General features: G+C 48.5%; 2 protein-coding genes across 2 annotated transcripts in view; one reads left to right on the top strand and one right to left on the bottom strand.

Moving 5' to 3' along the window:
- Positions 1-25393, bottom strand: part of HTR6 (5-hydroxytryptamine receptor 6) — a 742605-nt gene that overhangs the window by 268131 nt on the left and 449081 nt on the right. The gene's annotated exons all lie outside the window — the stretch shown is intronic.
- CAPZB (capping actin protein of muscle Z-line subunit beta) overlaps positions 1-25393 on the top strand; it is a 126740-nt gene that overhangs the window by 85536 nt on the left and 15811 nt on the right. Inside the window, exons 7-9 of the mRNA XM_049772525.1 lie at positions 2963-3084; positions 7548-7661; positions 25082-25223. Of these exons, the coding sequence (XP_049628482.1) occupies positions 2963-3084; positions 7548-7661; positions 25082-25223 (378 nt within the window). The remainder of the gene's footprint in view (positions 1-2962; positions 3085-7547; positions 7662-25081; positions 25224-25393) is intronic.

Genomic DNA, 25393 nt, shown 5'->3' on the forward strand with positions numbered 1-25393 from the left:
AAAGACTAGGGCGCCATGGATTAGATTATCCATGGAGTTGAACTGGTCTGGCTTTGTGATGTATTTTTTTAAGGGTTCATCTCAAGTTTCTTTTTCTGGTTGAACAATTTTTTTCAACATTAATAACTAATGGAGAAGGGGAAGAGGCAAAGTAGAACCATATGGCGGCACAAACACAAACCTCACTTGTGGCCGGAAACTTCTGATTTGTATCTCTTTTCATGTGATCAGCTGCTGGGGTAGACAGTAGAACATTTCTCAGTTTGGGCCAATAGCAAAAGTGTATATGCATTTTGAAAACTGAGTTGCACTGATGTCACACATCCTTCCTTAGCCATGGGCAAGTATCTTGGAGATCCTGATCAACCCGTGTTTTTGGGGAGCTGGGGCCAGTCCTAGCGGTGCTCCAGACCTAGCAGTGCTCAGGGGTTACTCCTAGCGGGCTCTGGGGACCTTAATAGGATTCTGTGTATCGAATCTGGGTCAGCCACAGGCAAGGCAACCGCCCTATCAGGTGTGCTTTCCCTCTTGCTCCAGTTGACTTCTTTAAATGGGGGTGGTGAACCTACCTAAAGTTAGGGTAATTGCAGGAAGTAAAGTAGGTGATGTGAGATCTGTTAATAGGGCTGCTGGCAGGCCACCATGTAGGTTGAGGACCTTTGCTGCCTCCTGGTTTCTGCCTTGGGCAGTTGAGGTACCATACTAGTCATACCTTCACTTTCTAGGAACTTTTGTCCTTCCTGCCCATCATCACCTCCTCTTTCACTCTGCCCCTGTGTCCCCTGACAATCATACCAGGTAGGATTGTCAGTGATAAAAGGGTGCTTGGAAGAGGAGAGTGAGCATAGTGGAGAAAAGGACAGCAGGGGCACTCCTGGCCGGGGCCACAATGCTCATTGTTCTAGGTCACTGAGATTACATTGGAACTCTTGGACTGGCCAGACAAATTTGGGATTATTGAAAGATTGCTGATAAAGGCTATAGGGCATTTGCACAGGAGCCACAGAATCCTTCAGGGGTTGTTAGCAGTCCCATGATCTCTCCAGAGGTTGTCTGTGACTGAGCTGCACTGTATCTCATGAAAGAAAGGTCATAGCCATTGGTATGTATCTTGGAGCCCTCCTGACCTCTTCTTTAAAATGTGGAAGTAGGTGAGTTCACGCCACTTTTTTACACCCCAAAAGTGAACACTAGGCTTTGTCCTGACATGTTCACATCCTAGTGCTTAGCCAAGACCCCTGAGACTTCAGGCTTTCTTCCTTGCTGTGACCATTTCCTTCCTGGGTGGGTTCTGCCCATGAACATGCCTTTGGGTGTGTGGCCTTCCTCATAGCCCTCTGTTCATCAAGAGTGTGGGGACACGGAGTGTCCTCCCACTCTGCTGGCTTCTCATGTGTTCCTTGGCCTGCATTATGACTGTAGCCTCAGATATTTGTGTTTTGGTTTTTTTGGGTCACACCCAGTGATGTTCAGGGGTTATTACTTGCTCTGCACTCTGGAATCACTCCTGGTTTTACTGTGGGACCTGCTGCTTCTCTGTCGCTCTCTGTCTCTCTCTCTCCCTCACTCAGATATTCATATTTAACCTGTGACACAAGAATGGTACCTAAAGCACCTTCATGATACACATGAACTTCACGAAAGTGATAGCTATACCAGAGGGTTAGCAAAGTTTATGATGTACGGTAGGTGGGTAGACACTTGGAAATGCCCCTGCCCACATGTTAGGGCTGGTGTAGCATGGAGTCAGGAGGTAGAATTTGGAAACAAGCAAGTGTGGATGGGGTCCTGGTGTGTCTTGGGCCATGAGGATCACCATTACCTAGAGGCCAAAGTGACTGCACACTGCAGTGCTGAGCAGTATCCAGAGAGGGCCTTATCCCTGGAGTCTGTGCCACCCTAGGTGCCAGTGGAGGGACCCTGAAAAGCTTGTGCAGGCTGGGTAGTCTCCAAGGTGGCAGTATTCCTTGTCCTTATCTTCTTAGTGGTTGGGGGTCTTCTGGGGAACACGAGACATGCCATTGTGCTGGCCCTTCTGCTTCTCTGCATGCCTTTGCCACATGATTTGACTTTTCCACTTGGCAGGGTTATGGTGTAGTTGGAAGCTAGTTGTCTGGTAAACAATACAGCGAGGTCTCCATAGCCCAGGCCTGTGAAATGAGTAAGTCAGCACTTTGGAAATACAACACGGAAGTGACTCAAGTCCAGAGGAATCCTTTGCGGAAAGCACCGCCATCCCTTCCTGGAATATTTGGGTGGGAATTGCTGTTTGAGTTAAGAGGGGAGGGGTACGAATAGTGGCTGGGTTACTGACAAGGCCAGGTGTTGAATTGTCCTAGAATTACGTTTGCCCACCCCAGACCATGGGAGCAGGTCCTGTGCTTTCCAGGAGGCTACCCCAGATGTGTTGTCTTGGGAACCTTCTGGGGCTAGTGTGTGGATGTTGCAGCGAAGCTACCTTTGCAGCAGGTAGGGTTGGCTCTTTCAGCTAGGTTGGTAAAGTGTTGAACACTCTACTCAGCCTGAGTGCTTGTGGGAGTTCTCTGGCATGGCTGGATTATTCTCAGAGTTCTTTGGATTTCTCTGCATTTAAAATGTTTACCTTCTTCTTGGGACTGTAGCTTGTACTTTGCCCACCAGAGATCAATACCAGGCATATAGATACTTATTAATGTACTAGACCACCCTGGCGACCAGGTAATTAAAGCTGCATACAGATTTGGAAGGAAGGCTGTATTGGAAGTCACGCTTCGCTGTAATTCAAGAACACGTTTCCTTATAAAGGGACACGGTTGGTGTCAGACACACGTGGAAGAGAAAAGAATGGGCCCATAGTTCTGGCAGCGAGCCGAGAGCCAGATGTGAAATATGCTGACCACGACCTGGCTCCACTTGGTGCTTGCCAGCCTGTAATGAAGCTGTTGTTTTAACCCTGTTTCTGCCTCTCCCACTCTTTCCCCAGGTCCCCAGCCTATGTGAAGATCTCCTGTCTTCTGTGGACCAGCCACTGAAAATTGCCAGAGACAAGGTGGTAGGAAAGGATTACCTTTTGTGTGACTACAACAGAGATGGGGACTCCTATAGGTGAGTTCCTGTCTGGAGTGGGGGAGACAGGGAGGGGCAGTAGGTGGGCTGGCCATGACTTTGGGCTAAAACAGCATCCTGTCCTCTATGACCCTCCTGCCTGCAGACATTTGTGAAGCACCTGGACAGGGGAACTGCCTACCATCCATCCCCCCACTTGTCACACTTGCATAAATTATATGAAAGGCCAGACACAGGGTGTGCATTTAGCAGGGATCCTGAGTACTGGACAGGCCTCTGGTTCTAGGACATTTGAATGCAGCTGTCCAGAGAATAACAAATACTTGCTCTCCTTATCTGTGAGAGTCTGTAAATCCTCCTCCTGTGCTGAGTACTGTAAGTCTCTGAGTCCAAGTCAGTGTCAGCCACACCCTGGTTGATGGCTGACCTGGAACCAGAGAACCAGCTAGAGCTGGTTCCTGGGAGTATGCTTCTCACTCTCATGCCTGTTTGTGGTCTGAATGGAGCTCTGTGAGGACTTGCTGAAGGAGGTGTGATGTCTGAGCTAGCTTGTTATGAGTCTCTAGGAATTCTTTATTTTTAAAAAAAGAAGGCTGAGTTCCCAGCCCAGCCCAGTTTTCTGTGATGGATCGCTGTAGTCAGTGCCTTGGCACGTGGTAAAGGAACACAGTCTGCATTAGGCTTCAGACACCGCAGACTCAGAGCAGAGTCTAAAGTAGAATCAGGAAAAAAAATTACCTGGAGAGGAAAAAAATGCCCCATGTGGACTCCAAACCAGTCCTGCCTGTTGAGGCATGGAGGCTTTGCCAAGTTACCTATTATGACAGGCCTCTGGTTGCCTCTTGTGTAAATGGAAATCAGAATCGTTGTTCCTCTCTGCTAGTGAGGAGGCCAGATAGAAAGCAAAATGTGTGGGGTCGACAAAATAGCACAGCAGTAGGGCTTTTGCTTTGCATGCAGCCAATTCAGGACAAACAGTGGTTCCAATCTCGGCATTCCAGGAGTGACCCCCAAACAAACAAAAAACACAAAAAAGAAAGCAAAATATGTAACAGACAGACTGTTAAAGTGAACAGAAGAAATAAGGAGAGGCAACACCACCTAGGGGAGGCCCTTGGACCATGAGACTTGAACTGCAGATAGTGAGCACTTTGGGAAAGCCTGGGGGTCAAGATTCGGAAGGCCAGAGTGGGTGGAGGCAGTGATACTAGGCCTTGGGGCTGTGAGGTCTCTGGCGGGGCAGAAATGGTCCTGCAGGGTCTTCAAGGATGGACTGAGGGTTTTAGTGGGTGTCCAAGGAAGTAGTAGCACATAGTGCTGAATAATCCAGAATGTGGGGGAAATCACCAAGGTTCCACACTGACTTGTTGGAGACCAGATCGTTAATGTATGCCATTTTTCCTTTCTAGTTTGGCATGAACATCAGGTCCTCCTGTGGGGCTATGGACTAGCAGGTGGGGCAGGGGCGCTTGGGGCACTGCAGGTCCGAGTATTATATTGAAGCGAGGGGACCTCTTAGTTGCTGGCCTGTGATGCATGGAGATGTCCTATGTGTGGGCTGTGGTTCGGTCTAGAATTCCAGGGACCGATCCTGGAGACAGATGCAGGTGGGGAAGCTGTCATTGCGGAGGCAGAGGGAGGGTCCACTTTATTTGCTGCATTTCTTTTGGACCAGTCATGGGCAGACATATGCCCAGAGACAATCCTCATAGTCTCGTTTGGCATCTTAGGATACTACTCATTCTTGAAAACTCCAGATTGGCTGTGTTTGGCAGCTGTCTGCAGCAGTCGAGAGGCTGTGGTCATTGGGCTTTCCCCAGGACTTAGTACCTCCAGCCTCTCCAGGTCACACACACCCCCACCCCCACCCCCCATCAGATCCCTCATCCCCCAATCTCCCCCTGCTGTTCCTGCCTGGGGAACCGCAGCCAGAGAGGAGCCCGGAGTGTCACAGTGCAGGCCTGCCTTTCCTTTTCCCTTCTCGGTATAAAACTTCAAGGTCTTTTGATTTTCTGCACACATTTCCAGCCTAACTGTGTTTGATCATTCACTTAAATAAGATCCTTATGGTACAGTCGTTGCCAGCAGCGCTGTTTGAAACCTGTTAGCTGAAACAAAAAGCATTCTCGGAGGGAAATGAAAGGCCTGACTCTGAAAATCTAAGCGTTCCTGTCCATCTGTCTTTCTTCAAATAGCCTTCATTTAAGCTCTGAAATGTGTTCTCAGTGCCCCTTCCACCAAGGATATTCTGGCTAATGTTAGAATTTTTCCCTGAGCTACAACTACCATAGCTCCAGGACGAACAGCTTGAAACAAACGCTATTGTCTGAGCCAGGAGAAATGTGAGTTATGGGCTTCTCAGCCATTCCCAGGCCCCTAAGTCAGCAAAAGAGATGGGCACTTGTTTCTGACCTGATGGCTTAGGCTTGGAGATGTGGGGGTGAGTAGGGCCCTCCAGGCCTTGGGCAAGCTGTGAGGTTTCCTGTGGGAAGGAAGGCTAGACCCAGGACTGCTGAGAAGAGTTGGGGAGATTGTGGTGGGATCTGAGACCTGCAGAATCTTTTCTACTCCTAGCGTGTGGAGGGGCCAGCCCTGCTTTGCATCGAGGACCAGCACCCTTCATCTACGACCTTGTCTTCAGCTCTGGTAGAAGTCTTTGTGGATGTTTGCTACTTAAGCATCTCTCTGTGAGACAGGCGGGATAATACCCCCATTGGTTTTCAGCATAACCAGAATTCATTTCTGTCTTCCCTAGCACTCACTGTGCCCAGGCATGAGGGCCAAGCACAGGGGAAGGAGGGGATACCTTGAATGATACTTGAGTATCAAGGAGGGGATACTTGAGTGAATTGGTATCTTTGAGGGAGGAGAAGGAAAGAGGGTGTTCTGCTTTGGGGCTTGTTTCCGGAGTTTATTTCATACCTTGACCACATAATGCTTATGTGCAGAAGTGCTTATGTGCTTGAGGAAGATGTCTGAATTGCAATTAGTTCAAATGAAGTCACACATGAAATATAGCCCCTGAGTTGCAGCAGCTGCCTAGAGCTATTGGTGGCATTTTGAATGGCTCTGGTGGCTCCTTCTGTCGCAGGAGAGTCCTATGGTCAGCCCTTTTTGCAGGACACACAAGATGTGGCACAGGGATGACATATCAGCAGTGCCCGAGAGAGAGAGAAGCTCCCCTATCCAGATGGTCTCCTGCTTGCCTTCCTGCCAGCCATGTGCTGACAGGCCAGGGGCTGTGCAGTCCAGTGTGAGCAGAGAGCTGGTTGCGAGGCAGGGGCCAAAGGAAGACTCCTTCCCCTCCCTTCTTTGACAAAGTCTGCTGCAGTGCTGCAGGAGGTGGGTGGGTAGACACAATCTTCTTGGAATAAAGGGTTTTCAAAGTTGCCATCAGCTTCAGGTGGGCAGCTGCTAGCAGCTGGAGATGCTTCTTAAGAAACAAACACTGATTTCCCTGCATTCTTTTTGGACCAGTGGCCTAGACAGCCAAAGTTCCTTCTCTGAGCATGACTGGAGATGAGGGTGCCAAGCATCAGCCACCATGAAGAAAGATGCATGTTTGTTACACTGGTGCTCAGGGACACAGAACTCAAAAGTACTTCCTCAGCAGGCATGAGGCTACATGCTGAAGCTCCATGCTAATAGTGCACTGAGGCAGCCTGCCCTGATGTGTTGGGACCCCGGTAGGCAGCTGAGCCTTTTCCTTCTCAGCAGTCCCAGGTCTTATATTTCCATGGATCTCCATGGGAAGGGGGTATGGGAATAGTCAAGTGCTTGTGTCTTTGGGATTCTCCTGTCCTATGTTACCTTTTCTTTCTCTCCTTTTCTTGGAACCAGAGCTCTCTGAGTCCCACCTGCAAAAGTCAGGGAGGGAACCCTTCCCTCAGAAACCCTGTTCCAGTCTCTCGTTAAGTGCTTTTCTGGGGTTGCAACATACAGCCAAAGCCAATAAGTCTCAGCTGCAAAAGAGGCTGGTCCCTCACTGTTCAGTCCTGTGCACCAGAGTCCTTGGGGGCTCAAACATTCTCGGACATTAACCTGATTCTGTGGCTTGCTCTTACACCAAGCAGCCCATATCTCAGCCCTCTGCTGGATGAGATAGTCTGTGCAGTTGAAGTTATTCCAGAGGAGCTGCAGGTTAGGGAGGAGAGAGGGGCAGCTAAACTAAACACGTACATGTGCCAATTCCCTCACCTTGGTGCTCCTTCAGCTTGGTTCCTTACATCAGTCCTTAGTACCCTAAGGATTCATTGTATGTAAGGCACTGAGGTGCAAAGACATCAGAACACTTGATAGAAGTTGCTGGTGAGAGATGGAATCCAGGAGTTTTGAGCCTTAACTCTGCACATAAGGGAAAGTTGATTTGAATCTGGAAAAGTGTCTCCTCTGGGCTGGTGGATTTTTCATCTGAAAAATTGCAGTTGGTGTGGCTGTAGACCCTGGCTCACGGGCCCTGTGTCCCTGGAATGATTGACATTCCTTTCACTTTCTTCCTGCAGGTCACCATGGAGTAACAAGTATGACCCTCCTCTGGAAGATGGGGCCATGCCTTCTGCACGCCTGAGAAAGCTGGAAGTGGAAGCCAATAATGCGTTTGACCAGTATCGAGACCTGTGAGTCACTTATTCCCTGTGGATTTGAGGTCAAAGTTTTGATGTTATGATAAGCTTCAATAGTTTTTTTTTTTTTTTTTTTTAAACCAAAGTGGCTTACATATCTTTCACAATATTGTTTTAGGTCGATGTTAACATTGAATCAGAGGAATTCCCATCCCCAAAGTTGTCCTCCCTCCACCCCCATTCCCATCCTGCATCCCATATCCCCCACCCTCATCCCCCGGGCTGTCAGTACAAGTGGTCCCCTCTGTGTCTAGCTTACTACTTAGTGATCATACAACTGTTTGGGCCTGGTACCCTCCACCATCTCCCTCTCTATTTGAGAGGCGGGACTAGATATTTCAGGTTATGTGGCTTTGTTTGAAGAAAAGAAAAGCAATAAAAATGGGGTAAAAATCAAATAAGCCGAAAGTGGGCGGAGTCCTTCTAGAAGCTCTCAACCTCAGTTTGATAGAGGAAAGGGAAAAAGGAAGTGAGACATGACAGCAATAAGCTCTGATAGTTTTTATAAGTCTGGTAAATGAGAGTGTGACCAAGCCAAGCCATTTTCCATTGAACCTGTTAGTTGGCATGGCTAGCGGAACTAAAACTCTGGGGCTGGAGTGATAGCACAGAAGGTAGGTTGTTTGCTTTGCAGAAGGTTGACCAGGTTCGATCCCTGGCATCCCCAAATCTGCCAGAAGTGATTGCTGATCACGGATCCTGGAGTAACCCTTGATCACTGCTGGTGTGTGGTCCCCCAAATAAACCAGAACAACAGATGAACTAAAGCTCAGAGCACTCAATGTATGAAACATGATTGGTGATAGGGGTTCATGACAAGGTGAAATGGTGATGGGACACTGCCATACATACACTGAGCATGCACACATCTCTTGTCCTGGGAAGAGGAAGTGCAGGTGTTTTGGAGAGAACCCCAGCAGTGTACAATATGAATTGCCACATGCTTTCTGTATCACTTGAGATCCCCACCAACTTGATGAGTTAATTGTGGCACCTGTGCTACAGATAGATAAAAATGTCTGAGCAAAAGCCTGAGCCAGGAGTCAAGCTCAGGTCTGTTCTCTTTATTGACATACTTTCATTCTTCCCTGGAGCTCAGGTGCTCAGGGTGGGCCAAGTTAAGGTCTTTCTCCAGTGACAGCACTTGGCCAGTTCATCTGTGCCTACAAGTGCTGGACTCCTAAGCAATGAACCTTGGTCCTACCATGTGTAGGGTTTTTGCTCTGTCTGCATAGTCTCCCTTTCTCCTCTTTCGTCCTGTCCTTCCTCCTACCACTCCTCTCAAAGAAGGCTACTACATTGATGACCCTTGCCCAGGAACAGGTTTGATAGTTTTCCTGGGAAGTATTAAAATACCTATTTAATCTAGGTTTACACTCAAAACCTGGCAAGGCTATAAAGACAAAGAGGTGCCCCAAGAACACAGTCATCCTGGAGGGGCCAGAGCACTTGACCATAAAGGATTAGGAGTAGCCATTACAGGTTTCCTGGGCTCTCTCACTTCTTTTGCTTTTCTTTTGTACCTCCCTCCACTCCCCCTATGTTACCCTTTGAAGTGTAAAAACCTGGGGCTGGAGAGATAGTACAGCAGATCAGGTGTTTGCCTTGCTCATGACCAACCCAGGTTCAATCCCTGGAAACCCATATGGTCTCTAGAGCTTGTCAGGAGTAATTCCTATGAAGAGCCAAGGGTAGTAAGCTCTGAGCACCATAGGGGATCTTCCTCCACTTGCCCATCTCATTAAGGAAAAAATAGTGTAAGAACTAACTCTTGAGGGTGGGATTTAGTCTCAGGTTATAGTTTACACCCCCACCCTGGTTGGCACGGACATGGAAAGATAGAAATAAATAGTATTGTACCTCTAGACTGCTGAAAGTATTGCTGGGAAGCGGAATGAGACTTGGTGTAAGGATTCTAGGCCCCTGCAGGGAGTGGAGGTGACCTGGGTACCACACAATCTCCCCAACACTGCTGGGTATAAAAGTCCAGTGACATCTGAGTATGGCCAGGGTAGATCACTGAACTGTGGAACCACCAAGCATGACCCAGATTGGCACCTATGAATAAAGGAAAGAAGCTGGTGGGGCCAGAGAGATAGCACAGTGGTAGAGCGTTTGCCTTGCATGCAGCCGACCCGAGATGGATGATTCCTGGCATCCCCGAGCCTGCTAGGATCAATTTTTGAGCGCAGAGCTTAGGAGTAACTCCTGAATGTCACTGGGTACAGCCCGAAAACAAACAACAAAAAAAGAAGCTGAGGGATTCATTTATAGACATCTGGAATAACTTTTCCATTTACAGCAGATTAGATTTATTAATTAAATTATAAAGACTTTTCTTTTGGAGCCTCGTGTAGGAGAAAAGTGGCCTGTCTTAATCTGACACATTATCAGACCACAAATACCTCCACTTAAGCAGATTAATGAAATACAGAAGCTGGCTCTAAGGAAACCTTAAACAAATAGCCTGACACATTCTGGTCACTTCTGAAAAGAATCCTTGTGATTCTGTGTTTTGGGCCAGAGAGATAGTTAGCTCCACAGATTAATCACGTGCTTTGTGTGTGGGAAGCCCAGGGTCAGGCTTCACCCTTAGTACTTCCAGGTGTGGCCTCAAAAAATCAGTGTCTCTTAACTTCTGACGTAATAATCTTTTTTTTTTTTTGGATGGGCCACACCTGGCAGTGGTCTGGTCTATGCCTAGCAGATAGGCCCTAGCTCTATACTTGGGGTAGAGGTCGGAACCCTCCCTTGCCCAGGGCTACGGCGGTCTGAACCAATGCCTTTCACTTTGTGACCCTTAGAGATGTCTCCACAGCTTTGTCCTCTGGGAAAGGTGCTTTACCATTTGCTGATGACGAGAGAGCACCTCTGAGAACAGGAGACTGCGGCTCTGTGGGGGAAGACCTGTTTTTCACTGTGTGAAGGGCTATTCCATCTGCAACTAGATCCAGAGCAATCCATTCTCCAGTAAAGCTGGGAGGTCAAACCCTGCAACAGCATAGGTTCTTTTGTTTATTTGTTTGTTTTGTTTTTAAAGTGGTTTATCTTTTTTTAACCCAACCATTTGGCAAGAAGCCAAATTAGCAGTTAACCAAGGATTCCTAAGTGGAATCAGCTTTACGTGGGTGTGGTAATATTGATGATAATAAAACAACAGTGATGATCTCAGGAGTCACTGGCTTGTGACTCTATAAGCTCTGTATTTATTGCTTTAGTCTCTGCCAAGTGGACTGTAACACTCTAACAGATGTCCTACGAGAGGTAGTGGGCTTCACCAAAGAGGGAAGGTGCCTGCCTCTTCACAAGGGACTGAGTGCTGAGACCAGGGGAGCAAACCAAACTTTTCCAGTCCCAGAAACCAAGTGTATTCCTTAGCTCTACCACTCCGTGCTGGCTACTGGGCATGTTGTTCCACTTGGTGTGGCAGACAATTGCAGGCCTGGTCCCAGCCTTCTGCACCTCTGAGATGGCACCCAGGGACACACCACTTCCTTTCACAGTCACCATTGAAGCCCTGATAAGACCCACGTGTATGGATAACCTTTATGTGTGGTGGTGTGCTGTGGCTCCACAACAAGAGGGCAGGGTTGTTCTATGTGCCCTGTATGACATTAGAACTCTCACCAGGCCCTGCTCAGAGTTAGCAGCTGGCTGAGGCACAGGCTCCCCAGAGACTAGCTGTAAGAAGTCCCATTTACTTACCACAAGTCTGGCTTCTTCTTGTGAAAGTACATCTCTTCTCTGTCAGCATCCTAACACTCTTGTCTCCTTTCTGGAAGTGCCCTTTGTTCACAACCATGGCGCATGGTTTAGACTAGAAGCCTTCTCGGGATTCCAGAGTGGAAGGTTAACAGGTGCAAGCAGGTTTATCTCTGCCTCTAGTGGCATTGGCTGCCCATATTTCTAATTGTCACATTGTTCCATCAGGGCAAGGGGCAGGTCATGCCTCTCTCTTTGTCCTTCCCCTAGAATGACCTCCGTAGGATATGGTTGTCTCCCAGTGAAAGGTCTCCCTCACAACTGCTGCTATGAGGTCAAGTGGGCTGAGGTCGCGACTACTGAAGGATAGCGGTCACTGAGACCTAGACCCCTGCTGCAGGCTTTGGTCATTGAGGTGCTGGTACTAACTTCTTGGTAAGTGGCAAGGCCAGGTCTTTTTGTGCAGTCATGGTAGAAAAGACATGACCAGAAATGCTAATGTGAGAGCCCAGGCCCTGACAAGGGCCACCTTTCTCGAGGCCCCCCTTCCCCAAATTAGAGCTTGGTTGGCCGCCCACAGAAGGGTGGGTTGAAAAATTTCACAAACACACTCAAGTGTACCCTAATGGTCTTTAATTCACTGGTTGTTTTTGAGTTCTTGGGTCCTGACACATTAAGGTCAGGGTAGAGTGTGACGGGTGTCTGAACTCTCACCAGGTGCCCCTCCTGTGACTCAAACACAGTAGCTGGGCCCTCAGCTCTGTTCTGGTGGTGAGCACTGCACTGTAGGAAGACTTAGGGTGCTCCTGTCTCCTGGTCACGAGTGGGACCCTCTTACTCTGTGAAGAGGTTATACTGGACTCTTTTCCCATGTCATCTCTGCCCTTTTGGGGGTTAGAGAGTTGATAGAAAAGGGGTCAGCTTTTTTGCCAGTTCAGGCTCTGCCCCTTTTCCTCCCACTGCCTGGCACCAGGGAGAGAATAGAATGCAAGGGTTACAGCATGTAATTTGCAAGAGGCTGACCGAGTTTTATTCCCATGTGGTCCCCTGAGCCCCACCAGGAGTAAGTGCTAAGCACAGAGCTAGGAGTAAGCTGAGCACCAGCAGGTGTGACATCCCCCCAATACTAAGAAAAATAGACTGAGCCTGTATCTGGGTTGGTTGCAGTGGGGGAACTGCCACCCACAGAACAAATACCAAACTTCTGGCCAGCAGACTCGTGTCTCTGTGCCTAGAGCTCAAGTCTTGGTTTCTCTTTCTGTCAGCTAATTGTTGACCTGCTGATGAAAGGACCTGCTTGTCATTTCTCCTTAAAGAGAAGCTGGGGGTTGGGTGGTGAGGCACAGGATAGGGTTGTCTCGACAGAGATTGAGACTGAACGGGACCCAGAAGTTCCTCTGGGCCCTGAGAGTCCATGTTTTTCTGGCTCTTGGTGCAGACCCTGGGGTCTGACCACAGAGAATTGGTGGCTTAGGTGAGAGATGGATCATATGTGTGACCAGCACTTCTGCTCTTGATTCCTGAGAACTGGGTGCCTTCCACTTCCCAGCTCAGCGTCTCTCTATCATGGCTAAGATGCAACCTTGGAAGCAGGACTCTGAGCCCAGTGTGAACAGCAGGTGCAGGGCTGAGAGAGAGGAGCCGCAGGTCCTGCATGCTCCTCAGAAGCTCCTCCAGGCTCCCCACAACTTTCCTGCTCTCCCATCACCTCCACATTTATCCAGGACCTGTTGATAGTGTGACCCAAACATCCCTATTTTTAGTTTAAGTAGCAGTTTACTGACAATGCTTAGGAGATGGAGTTGGGGTGTTGGGCGTGGGGAGGGCTGGGTTGAGGTTCCTCCCTGTAAGGTTACCCCTCCCCCAATGCCATATGTTAATATCACTTGGATGGTCAGACACACCCACACCTAGAAGGGGTCTGAGGTTTGGAATAAACGTGTTGTGGGGTGGGTGGGGAAAGGAGCAAGAAAGATGGAGGGCAGTTGAAAGGGATCTGCTTGCATAGAAGCCATGTGAGGAAATGCACATGGCAGTTAGGGCTGTGAAATAAAGCTGGCTGACTCCTGAAACATTATTTTTGTTTGTTTGTTTGTTTTTGGGGGGGTCAGACCCAGTGGTGCTCAGGGGTTACTCCTGGCTCTTTGCTCAGAAATCGCTCCTGGCAGGCTTGGAGGACCATATGGGATGCCGGGATTCGAACCACTGTCCTTCTGCACATAAGGCAAACACCTTACCTCCATGCTATCTCTCCAGCCCCGACTTCTAAAACTTTAACTGACTACTTGTGAATTTCTATACCATTGTCCTGCTATTTCGGACCCGCCATTAAGGTGCTGTGTAGAGAAAGACCTCACCCCAACCTAGGACTTTAGTTTTTATATTAATACACCACCTCCCCTTCCTTTCCTTTCCTGCCCTGCCATGCCCTTACATGCACAACCATTGCTGCAGCTTGACAACCCTGCAGGGGGCAGGTAGCAGGTGCATACTCCTGGGCTAGTTTCCCGGCCTGTCTTGGCCGAGCTGACACTGCCTTTTTTTAGGTCTGCGCCCTGGATAGCTCACCAGTCACACAATCTCATTGCTTGTCCTCAGGAATTCTCTGTCTTGAAAAGTGACTTGGCAGCCCAGCATGACCTTCAGTGGAAGGCAGCTGCCAGAGAAGCATCCTGGGCCCAGTTGGCTGCTCTGAACCCTGAGGCCATTGCTCTGGTTTCCCAGAGAAGATAAGAAGCTTTCCCTGTTCTTGCACATGAAGTCTCACCAATGGCTCTGTGGGCCTGGGTTCTGCCAGGACCAGATGTTGTAACCAGAGGGGCTGGCACCGCTTTTCCCCAAAGATGATTGCTCCCATCTGGCCCAGACGTCTTGCCCCTGCTCTTCGGTTCCTGGTTCTTGGCTCACAGCAGATCATACCTTTGAACATGCGGTTGCAATTTATTGGCCTTATAAGTTAATTTTAGTGGGTGTGCAATTGATTGAAATCAAAGCTTAATGAAGGCCAGAGTTTAAGGGAGGAGGGAGGAGCAGGGAGGAAAGCATTTGGTGTTCTTCCTTGCTTCAGGTCTGAGATAATCTTCAAATGCTTTAATTAGCTTTTCCAATCAACCCTGCTGTCTGGAAGAAGTTTACAGAATGAAATGAGGCTGCCGAGTCCCTGTGGGAATGACCACAGTCCCAGAGTCCTGGAGCTTGGGCCTGGCTTCCTGCTCTCTTCTTGCTGGAAGCGTGTCGAATGTGTTTGATTCTGCTTCTACTTCCATTGTTTACCTAACTAGATGGTGTTTGAGTAGCAAGCACTGTCCTGGAAAAGACAAGCACCTGTATTTTTGTGACCTTGGTTCCCAGCTTCTAGGTTTCCCCTTCTCTTACTTCTCTAGACACAAGCGCCGGATCTGGGACCTGGGAGAGTTAGTGATGCCGGGGATGTGGCCCAGAAGAAGCCCTGGCTCCCAGAACTTGGAACCCTCTCCCTCTTTTTCCTCCTCTGTCTCTCCCTCTCTCCCCTCTCCTGCCACAACTGGAGGTGCAGAGTCTCTGCCCTTCCCCTGTATCCTGCTAGCCTGCAGGACAAGGAGGAATGAACTCTCTGGGTGAGTGGGCTTGATTCTCTAACTGGCTGGATCAGTTGCTAAATGGCCAGTGTGTGAGGAGAGTAAAAAGACTGTGATGCTGCCAGCTATGAGCCAAGACTGACTCCTGGAGACCCTGGAAAATCATCTTGAGGTGGGGGAGGTCGCTTCCATCTGGTGTGATGGGTGAGAAACTTCCCTGGTTCCAAACATGGAGGTACAACCCTCTATCCCCAGGGGTGTCTTTGAGATGGGGAAGTGCTAAGACACACACAAAGGAAAGAGAGAGTACAGGAATAAAGTACTTGCACTAGACAATGAGTGCTGCATAGGACCAGGAAGTAGGGGTAAAGGGACGTTTCTGGCCTTGGCTGGGGAGAGTATGTGCGTGCTGGCCTGTGAGCTGACCCTTTGCTGTGGCTGCTGCCCTATAGATGTGGCTCGTGCTGCAGTAGGTCCATTTTCCCGCTTACAGGTCTGGTGAGCACACACTTGACAGAGACTACGGCCGCTTGGTAATGAGTCCCTGGTTGCAAGGCGGGGGATAGGGTGGTGAGCTTCCATTATAAGTCTTGTCACACACCTGGGGGACTTCAGTCACCCAGAAAGCCTTTCTGTAAGGGCCCTGCAGGCCGTTAGGCAGCTGGACAGCTTCCTCTGTTCCCTACCGCCTTTTTATTTTTTTGCTGCCTTGTACTTTTTCCTGGTACAATACTTGTGTGACTCATGTGTGCTGCCAGTGAGGGGCCCTCTGAAGGCATACAGTGGCCTGATGTGTTCCAAGGCAGCTGCTGAGCAGTAGCGATGGCCTGAGCTGAGCCCTAAGGGCTGTTGTGGTCAGTGAGTTGACCAGAGCAGCTGGTCAGGGTTCGTGTGGCTTTGGAAATAGGGACACGTGAATCAGCTTGATGTCACTCAAGGTAATTGCCCATATGCAGGCCCAAGGGAGAAGTGGACAGGCCTGCCTCAGACTACCCCTCATCTAGCTGAGTGAGAGCTATAGTTGGGGTCCTCTGATGCTTTCTACCACCAGAACTGGCTGTGTTGAGTCCTTTGTTGGCTGGAGTCAGAAGACCCTGCTGTGGATTGGGTGAAATCACAGCAGGTGTGATGGGAGAGCTGCTGGAAAGTCCTGGAGTTGAATGTAACCTGGATTGTTTGCATTGGACCAGGGGTCTTCAAACTACGGCCCGCAGGCCACATATTGTATTTATTCCCATTTTGTTTCTTCACTTCTAAATAAGATATATGTAGTGTGCATAGAAATTTGTTCATAATCTTTGTTTTTACTATAATCTGGCCCTCTAACAGTCTGAAGGACAGTGAACTGGCCCCCTGTTTAAAAAGTTTGAGGACCCCTGCATTGGACCATGGCCTTAACCTTGTCCAGAGGTGCAAACCTCTTGCTCAGCATGTGAGTCTCTAGTGCATCCCGCAGCTGTCCCCGTATGCCACTGCTCTGGAGCCCCAGAACAGGGGCTAATGCCAGGGCAGTTTTGTCTAGCACAGCTTGTTAGTGTATAATCAGTATTTGGATTCTTGCATACTTTCTCTGAAATTCAGCCCACTGGCCTACTGAGACTCAGCTCATCTTGGAGGGAAGCACTGAGAGCAGTTAGTCTGTTGTGCTGTGGCGTTTTGTTTCTCTTCAGTAAGGTAGGGGTATACCTGGCAGTGCTGTGACTCACTGGGCCTTTACATGGGTTCTGCACGGCAGCCCTTTATGCCAGCACTTGGGCATTCTGATGCACTGTTTTGGGAGACCCAAGGGGAACCCTGTTTCTTGGGGAGAGGAGTGCTGCCTGCTCCCTATGGCTAGTTTCAGCTCACCTAACCTCTCAGTGGGCTTTCTGGAGCCCTTGAAGTATGTATCTAGGCAAGTGTACATATTCTGCGGTGGCCCTACCCTCACCCCTCAGTTCAGTTGCCAGTGCCCTGAGCATCCATTGCAGTGCATCTATTACATCTGCTGACACCCTTGGTACCATTCAGGCTGCGGGCTTGGCTTGGCGTCTACTGTCTTGCTTTCATCTGCTGATGGAAAGTTCAGTGGAAAACAGGAGTTTGTGAAAAGTGAGTTCATTTGCAGACACGAATCCCCCAAATCAGCAGCGTTGGGGACTCTTGATTCCTTGACATTCTTGGGCCCATGTAAGCATATGGCGCAGTATCACGCTTGGAGGTCAGCAGCCTGCTATTTGGGTAGACTCCCATCTGAATGTGTAGAGAGGCTCCTTTGCTCTGCCGAGACCCTGTGCTCCTGGCAGGCCCATGTTTTCTGGGGAGCTGCTCTGTGAATGCTGTCATGTCCCAGTGCAGGACACATAGTTGGGGGTCCCAGATTCCTGGCCACTGCTCTAACTTTTCCCACCACCTTGAGAGGAAACATCATGGATTGTGTGTGGCCTGATGGTGATTCGTCTGCCTAAACAGAGCCAGGAGAGGCCTGGCCTGCCAACCTGCATTGCATGGGGTCGACCCTGCCACAGCTGAATTAGTCAAAGTGGCCAGGCACCCAGTGTGGTGAAAGAATAGGGGTTGTGAGGTAGAGAAAGGACAGGCCTCAGATTCAGTCCCCACTTCTCTTCTCAGCCATGATTCAGCATCTTCCTGCCTCTCTCTAGGTATCAAGTGTTATTAAATAACATACGCTGAGTCCCCAGCACAGAACAGTCTCAGAAATGACAGCTCTTAAATAATGGGGATGACCTTGAAAGTTGAGGCCTTTGCTATCACCATTCTCAGGATGTAAGCTCATGGGCTAGCAGTGCTTTCCAAAGAGGCAGAGGCCACCCACAGAGCCAGGTGGACAGCCGTGTAGTACTCCCATGTTTATAGAGAGACCTTTATCTTTCTGGTCAGTGAGAACAAGCAGTGTACTTTCCAGCACACACTCACATTCTCAAGCCCTCAGTATCTGCTCTGGGGACTGGTTGACACAGTAATGTCTTTTTGTTTTTGTTTTTGTTTTTGGGCCACACCCGGCATTGCTCAGGGGTTACTCCTGGCTGTCTGCTCAGAAATAGCTACTGGCAGGCACGGGGAACCATATGGGACACCGGGATTCGAACCATCCACCTTTGGTCCTGGATCGGCTGCTTGCAAGGCAAATGCTGCTGTGCTATCTCTCCAGGCCCGACACAGTAGTGTCTTAAGGCTGACTACGGAACCAGTTTTTCTTGCCCATGGGGAAAATAATTGGCTTCAGCTTACAAACAGGGATGGTGGATTTCGGCAGCAAATCTGGATGTGACACCCAGAGCCAAGTGCTGACTTCTGTTACTGGGTGTGCCCCCAGGTGTGGGTTGTGAAGTGGAGATGAGCCTTCAGAAAGAGCTTTGGGAAATCTAGTCCAGTGGTTTGTGTGCCTGCCACCTGGCCTCTGCACCCTGCTCTGCTGGCCTGCTGGGGGGTTTACAGAGATGCCTCAGAGGGAGGATAGGACCCCATTTCCCATCCCCTCCCATGGTGCTTGTCAATCTCATGCAGATGCTGAGCACATGGGGTAGCACCCCATGACCTTGTGTAAATGCTTAGCTTTTTAGTGGTAGGCAGTCTGGTGTGACAAGAAACGAGTGTTGGTATATGCTAAGGAAGGAAAGAAGCCAAGTTTTAGGCATTTTGCTTCCCAGGGAGGAGTTACATTGTTCCCACCTGTGGGTATCAGGTTCATTCTCTGTCATGTGAATTTTAAAGATGATTATAAAACGAAATGCTGCTACTGTCTGTGGTTCCGTTTTCCCTTGTGGCTGGGACAGAACAGAAAGGACTATTCGGGAACAGCCCCAGACTCCACATTGGCTCTTGTCTTTGTTCATTTGTCAGTTTCCTTGTTCTAAGTGACCTGGCATTAAAAGCTAATCTTGGGCCAGAGAGATAGTATGGAGGTAAGGCATTTGCCTTACATGCAGAAGAATGATGGTTCGAATACCGGCATCCCATATGGTCCCCCAAGCCTGCCAGGAGCGATTTCTGAGCATAGAGCCAGGAGTAACACCTGAGTGCTTCTGGGTGTGACCCAAAAACCAAAAACTTAAAAAAAAAAAGCTATTTCCTATCTACACTCATTTTTCAGGACCAGAACAGAAATACAATCTGGGTTTGGTCCCCAGCATCCCATATGGTCTTCCGAGCACTACCAGAAGTGATCTTTGAGTACTGCCATGTGTGGCCCCCCCAAACCAAATAAATACATTGTCATTTCAGCTAACTGCACATGAATACTTTCTCTCCCTCCCCTACACCTAAGGGATCTCAGAGTCAACCACACAGTCTCCGTGATTGGTACTATATCTCCCTGCATCCTTCCCCCAGTCTCTAAAGCACCTCGTTTGTGCCTACTTCAGAGTCTTCTAGAACTCTGAATCCTGTGGTTTGGATAGTTGGTCCACATAGTTTAGGATTTAGTTCTGTACTCATTTGGCTTATCTTTTACTTTGATGTCTATTTCACTGTAAAGTACAAACTCCAAGGAAAGGTAGCTTGGCTGGGACAGAGGTAATAATAGACTCAAAATCTGGAAATTGCTAGAGCCTTGCTGACAACAAAGTGAGATTTGAATGGAAAGTGACATTCTTTGGCACAGTTTGATGACAGCACCCAAGAGAAATGATATAATTGGTGATCCTCAAGAGCTCAGCAGGTGTCTGTCTCTGTCCCTGTGTGCGAGGAGCCTGTGCTTGTCTCCTCTCAGCCTGAGGAGTGCATTTCTTCTCTCAGTTTTTTCAGGGGAGGAAAACAAGGTGTAGGGACTGAAAGTCGTGTCCAAGAAGGACTTGTAGAATCAGAGAAAGCCAGAAAAGAGGAGTCTAGGTTCTTGTGAGCTATCACTACTTACAAGTCCACATGAAGAAAGTACATTCAGTTCTCTTTCTCTATGATCACAGAGGCCATGGGGAGAAGTTGTTCCTCAGGTCTAAAGGGAACTGTCACAGCTGTTTCAAGCAGAACTCTCTGTCTGTCCTTATTATATCCCTTTCCCTTCAGCTGCGGTGGCTTAGATGGCCAGACTGCATTGCAGTGCCCTGTCCCTGGGAATGGGCCTCTCCTCTGGGTTAGCTGCTTCTCTTCATAAATGAGAGTCACTTTAGTGTCAAGGCAGTGTTTCAGGGGCCGGAGCAGTGGCGCAAGTGGTAGGGTGTTTGCCTTACACGCGGCTAACCTAGATGGACTGTTGTTCAATCCCCCGGCGTCCCATATGGTGGTCCCCTAAGCCAGGAGTGATTTCTGAGTGCATAGTCAGGGCCCAAAAAGCAAAGGGAAGCGCAGTGTTTTAATCTTTAATGAAGCTGACTGCAGCCTGTGTCTCAGCACTGCTGGTTTCATGCTAGGAGCCCAAGGTTGTGTCCTTTTGTGGTGTCCCAGCTCACTGACAGCTGAGAGCTGACATCTCATGTCTAGGAGACTTTCCTTGCCCAGGGCTCTTGACTTCATTGCTTATGTAGAGGTAGTGTTTGTTGCCTTAATTACCTGTGTGTGTGTGTGTGTGTGTGTGTGTGTGCGCGCGCGCGCGCGCGACATGTGTGTGTATGTGTGTATGCATGTATGTGTGTATGTGTGTTGCTCTTAGAACCACAGGTTTGCATGTCGTGTCCCCCACATGAGAAAGGAAGAAAGGAGCAGGGAAAACCCACCTCAGTTCCATTCAATACTGCCCGCCCAAGTGCAGCTGCAGTCCACTGTTGGCTGAGACTAGAGATTGGTTCCTTCATGGTGGCTGCTGTGGTTCCTGAAATAATCTTCGCTCCACATCCACCCACCTCAACTTCTGACAGTCCTATGGCCTTGGGAGCCAAAATAATTTATTATCTTTGGGGAAGTGGGTTTTGAATGTGAAGTGGTATGTTTTCTGTTTTACCTCACCTGTCCCAGTCCTGTGCATGCAGTTACGGACTTAAGTATCTGCATAGATTCTCACGCTATTTGAGTGGAAGAATGGCTTTCCGGGAGAAATGACATCTGTGAGTAGAGAATCACTGACACACTGAGCTTTTCTCTTGGTTGAACCTAATTCAAGGATCTGACAGTAGAGAATAAACAAGCAGATGCTGGGCTGTTGATTGCTGGGGAAGAACCAACCCACAAGAAATTCCTTCTTATTCATAAGTCAGAGATGTCCCCATCACCCACTAATTGGGAGTTTAAGGATGCCTGTACTTGCTTCTAGGCTTCCCCAGGCCATCAATTGCTGCTTTGCTGACCAGACCGCTCTGGAGTGGTGGGTAGTTCAGAAAATCTTCAGCCGTGGGGACCAGGGGCCAGAAAGCTTGCTCATGGGCTTAGCATTCTGCTGGCACTGTCCTGACCTCTGGTGACCCTGGAGGTTTGAGATGCTAAGTGGAGACCTAGGCTGGGCACAGTTAATTCCACCAGAGCCACTCAGACTTGTGTGATTGTTCATATACAGTGACGTTCAAGGCCCAAGAGTTAGGCGCTGGCGATGGCAGAGCCATCTTATTGAAATAACATGTTAGCATTTAAACAATATTAATACTTTTTGACTCATTAAATATACAAAGGCCAGTTAAAGTGTTTCCATGTGTGTGCTGTTAGTTCTGGCGGGCAACTCTTCAAATGGCTTTATGTGGTTTCAGACAACATTTTAGCACATTCTTAAAATACCCACAAAAGCCTTTATGTAAAAACTCATAAATGTGAACCACATAAAAATTATTTTTTCCTGTTTTATGTTGTTACGATCAAAGTACAGTAGGTAGAATAAATTTTCAGAAACTTGTTAAGGTCTCCCTTTAATTAATGTTCCACGCGCATAGCAAAGCTTTAAATTCTGAAGGGCCTTTGTTCCCCACAGTCACCTCGCCACTGGCAGGGCACCATAATCCTGATGGTAGTTATTAGAGAGGCTCATGTTTTGTTTTTGTTTTTTGAATTTTATTTATTATTGATTGATTGATTGATTGATTGATTGATTGGTTTTTGGGCCACACTCAGTGAAGCTCAGTGGTCACTCCTGGCTCTGCACTCAGAAATCACCCATGGCAGTCTGGGGACCATAGGGGATGCTGGGAATCTAACCAGGTCCCTCCTGAGTTGGCGCTTGCAAGACAAATGCCCCACTGCTGTGCTATCTCTCCGGCCCCTCATGTTTCTGAGAACCTGAAACAGCCCTTTCTATTCACTCAGTGCCTTTGTCTTGAAAACTCAAGCCAAGATTTTTGGTACTCAAAGTCCTGGAGGTCACTCGTAGTTGAAGGGAATGCAGGTTTATCCTCGAGTTGGCAGTGGTGTGGTGTTTAGAACTATGGAAGTCGAGTTTTAGCTTGTCTCTTGACGAGGGAGTAACCTATGAGAAAGCCACAGCATGAGGTGGGCTTCTTCCACCACCATTGTGTCAGGGAAAGTCAGATTTTGTTGTTGTTATGTATTTTGTTTGGAGGTGTGCTTAGTGCTTATTCCTGGCAGTGTTCAGGGTTCCATATAGGATGCTGGGGGTTAAACCTGGGCCAGCCCATGCATGGCAAGCCCCATACCTGATATTTTCTTTCCAGCCCCAGGAAAAATCAGATTGAATTTAAAGTTGAGGTCTGTGCAAGGGAATACCCACCACCTTAGCTACTGAAATGACTGCACATTGCATGCATGTGAAGAAAAGTTTGTTGAGTTTCTGCCTAGTGAGAAGGCTTCTCTGCGTGTGCCTTTGTTGGGCGGGTAGTTCTAGAGAGTTTAGGCCTCTGGACAGAAACTGGAAGGGAGTTTGGGAAGTTGGGTTTATGGACTAAGTTGATTTATGAAATTATGGGCTAAATTTAAAATTTTCCCCTTTTCAAATGTTCTTCCAGTATTTCTTTAACTTAAGGGAAGAGAGTAGTAAGCCATGGAAATTTGACTTATGCTTGTGTTTTTGACCTCTTTCTATCTCAGCTGTTTTTGAGCCTTTGGCCCTGGTACACATGGCCCTTGGATGCCAGGGAGAAGTTGCCTGAAGTGCTGGGCCACAGGGGCGGCATGCCGGAGTGGACACTGGTTCACCTTCTAAACATCAGTGCCCTTGTTTTCTTCCTCTGAAGGCAGGGAGTGATCTAAAGGAAGGAATCATAGGGGTTGAGTCACTGTAGGCCACCTTGGACTTCCCCCATAATGTTTAGGGACAATGACTGACTTGTCTGGGTCAAGCCCTTTCTTGCCCTCTACTGTCTAACCCATGTTGGGCCTGTTCAAGGGCTAGTAACAGGTATGCCCCTAATAGGTCTGCACCATGCCACCATGCCGACCTGCCCTTACCTGTTTCCTGGACACAGTGCAGGATCCAGGAGAGTGAGGTGGGGAAGCACAGGGCAGCAGGCCTCAGAAGGACCATAGAGTAAAGGGCACAGGCTGTGTGCAAAAGCTTGTTGGTCTGAAACAATTTCAGATTTATAGTAAAGCTACCCCAAAAAGAGCACACAACATTCTTAAGTACCTTTTCCGGAGGCCGTAGTGATAGCACAGTGGTAGAGGTTTTGTCTTGCACTGAACCCAGGATGGACCCAGGTTCGATCTCTGGTGTCCCATATGGTCCCCCAAGCCAGGAGCAATTTCTGAGCATGGAGCCAAAATAACCCCTGAGCATCAGTGGGTGTGGCCCCAAAACAAAACAAGCAAACAAAGAAACAAACAAAAAAGTCAAGTACCTTTGCCTACATTCCTAAAATGTTACACTTAACCTTTGGTGCTTATTTTTGTCTCCAAGATGAATAATGAACAGGACTGTGGTCACTGAGGTATTGTGTCTACTTGGCATTTGTGGGCCCTGTCACAGGAAGAATAAACACATTAGATCATAAGGCAGCGGAAAAGAAGGGTATCATGTGTTGAATATGTATACTCCTTAGCATTTATAAATTTCAACATCCCTGTAAAGGAATGTATTTATTAATCTCTGTTTTGTGAAAACACAAACAGTGGTAGTGGCACCTCTCATAGGTGTTGGAAGATTGGAGATGCGATACAAATTGGAGAGCACATGACTTACATGACTGCTACTCTGGTTGCAGCCTCTGAGCTCTGCTGAGTGTGGGGGTGTGGCCAAAAGCAACAGGTTGTCCTAAGTTAGAGGAACACATGAATAGGATTTCTGGTGACAGAGCTGGGCAGGACCTTGCTGTGTGACTTAGGAGTGTATGCTCAGAGCCAGCACTGCCTTCCCCATGGCCCCAGAGCAGACCTGCCACACTGATGATGTGGGTACCCCACCAAAAGTGACCCACCTTTGCTCTCCCCATCCTCACCTCACATGACCTCCTTCACTGGGCTTTCCACCTGATTTCTTTTTTTCCTCTTTTAGCCTTTTCTTCAAACTCATGCATGCATGTTTGTGGGGTTTTTTTTAACCCCCAACCACACACAGTAGTGCTCAAGGATCACTCCCAGCAGGGCTTAGCAGACCATATGGGTTGCCAGGGCTTGAATCTGGGCTGGCCATCTTGCAAGTCAAGTTCCCTACCTGCTGTCCTATCTCTGCTCCCCTTCTGGCCTTTTTCTTCCCGATTGGCATTGTGTCTTTATCAGACCTTTCCTTCCCTTTACGTGCGCGCGCGCGCGCGCGCGCGCGCACGCACACACACACACACACACACACACACACACACACACACACACACACACACCCTTAGGAATGGCATCTTGTGAGTGTGCTGTCAACATGCTTTGGTTACCAGACCTTTCCTTCCCTTTACACACACACACACACACACACACACACACACACCCTTAGGAATGGCATCTTGTGAGTGTGCTGTCAACATGCTTTGGTTATCAGACCTTTCCTTCACACACACACACACACACACACACACACACACACACACACACCCTTAGGAATGGCATCTTGTGAGTGTGCTGTCAAAATGCTTTGGTTTGATGCCACAGCTGGGAGGAATTAGAAGCAACTAGCAGTTCAATAAGCATGGCAAAGGTCACAAACCTAGAGCTCAAACTCAAATGTATCTTGTGAGGATATTTCTGTGACCCCTAGAAGATGTACCCCATGCCAACCACAGTAGGATCAGCCCTGAAACCATTGTAGGGAGGGCACTGAACCCCAGACATGGCTGGGGTTCCACTACGGGCCCCTCTGGGATATAGTCAGCTAGATTTGTTATTGAGAAGCTAATGTGCTTGAGGACTTGTTTCCTACAGGTATTTTGAAGGCGGTGTCTCCTCTGTCTACCTCTGGGATCTGGATCATGGTTTTGCTGGAGTGATCCTCATAAAGAAGGCTGGAGATGGATCAAAGAAGATCAAAGGCTGCTGGGATTCCATCCATGTGGTGGAAGTACAGGTACTGCTCCAGCAGCTGGTGGCCTGGCCCAGTGCCAAGACAAATGCCCATCTTGTCTGACTGATGCTTCCTGAAGCTGGGAATGTTGAGATCCATAACTCCCTTGCTAATTCCCCAGGTGCCCCATAGCTGTTTGGGTAAAAGTAAGTTGAGATAGCTGCATTCTTGTT

This window comes from Suncus etruscus, chromosome 4, assembly GCF_024139225.1.
Source record: "Suncus etruscus isolate mSunEtr1 chromosome 4, mSunEtr1.pri.cur, whole genome shotgun sequence".
Lineage (NCBI taxonomy): Eukaryota > Metazoa > Chordata > Mammalia > Eulipotyphla > Soricidae > Suncus > Suncus etruscus.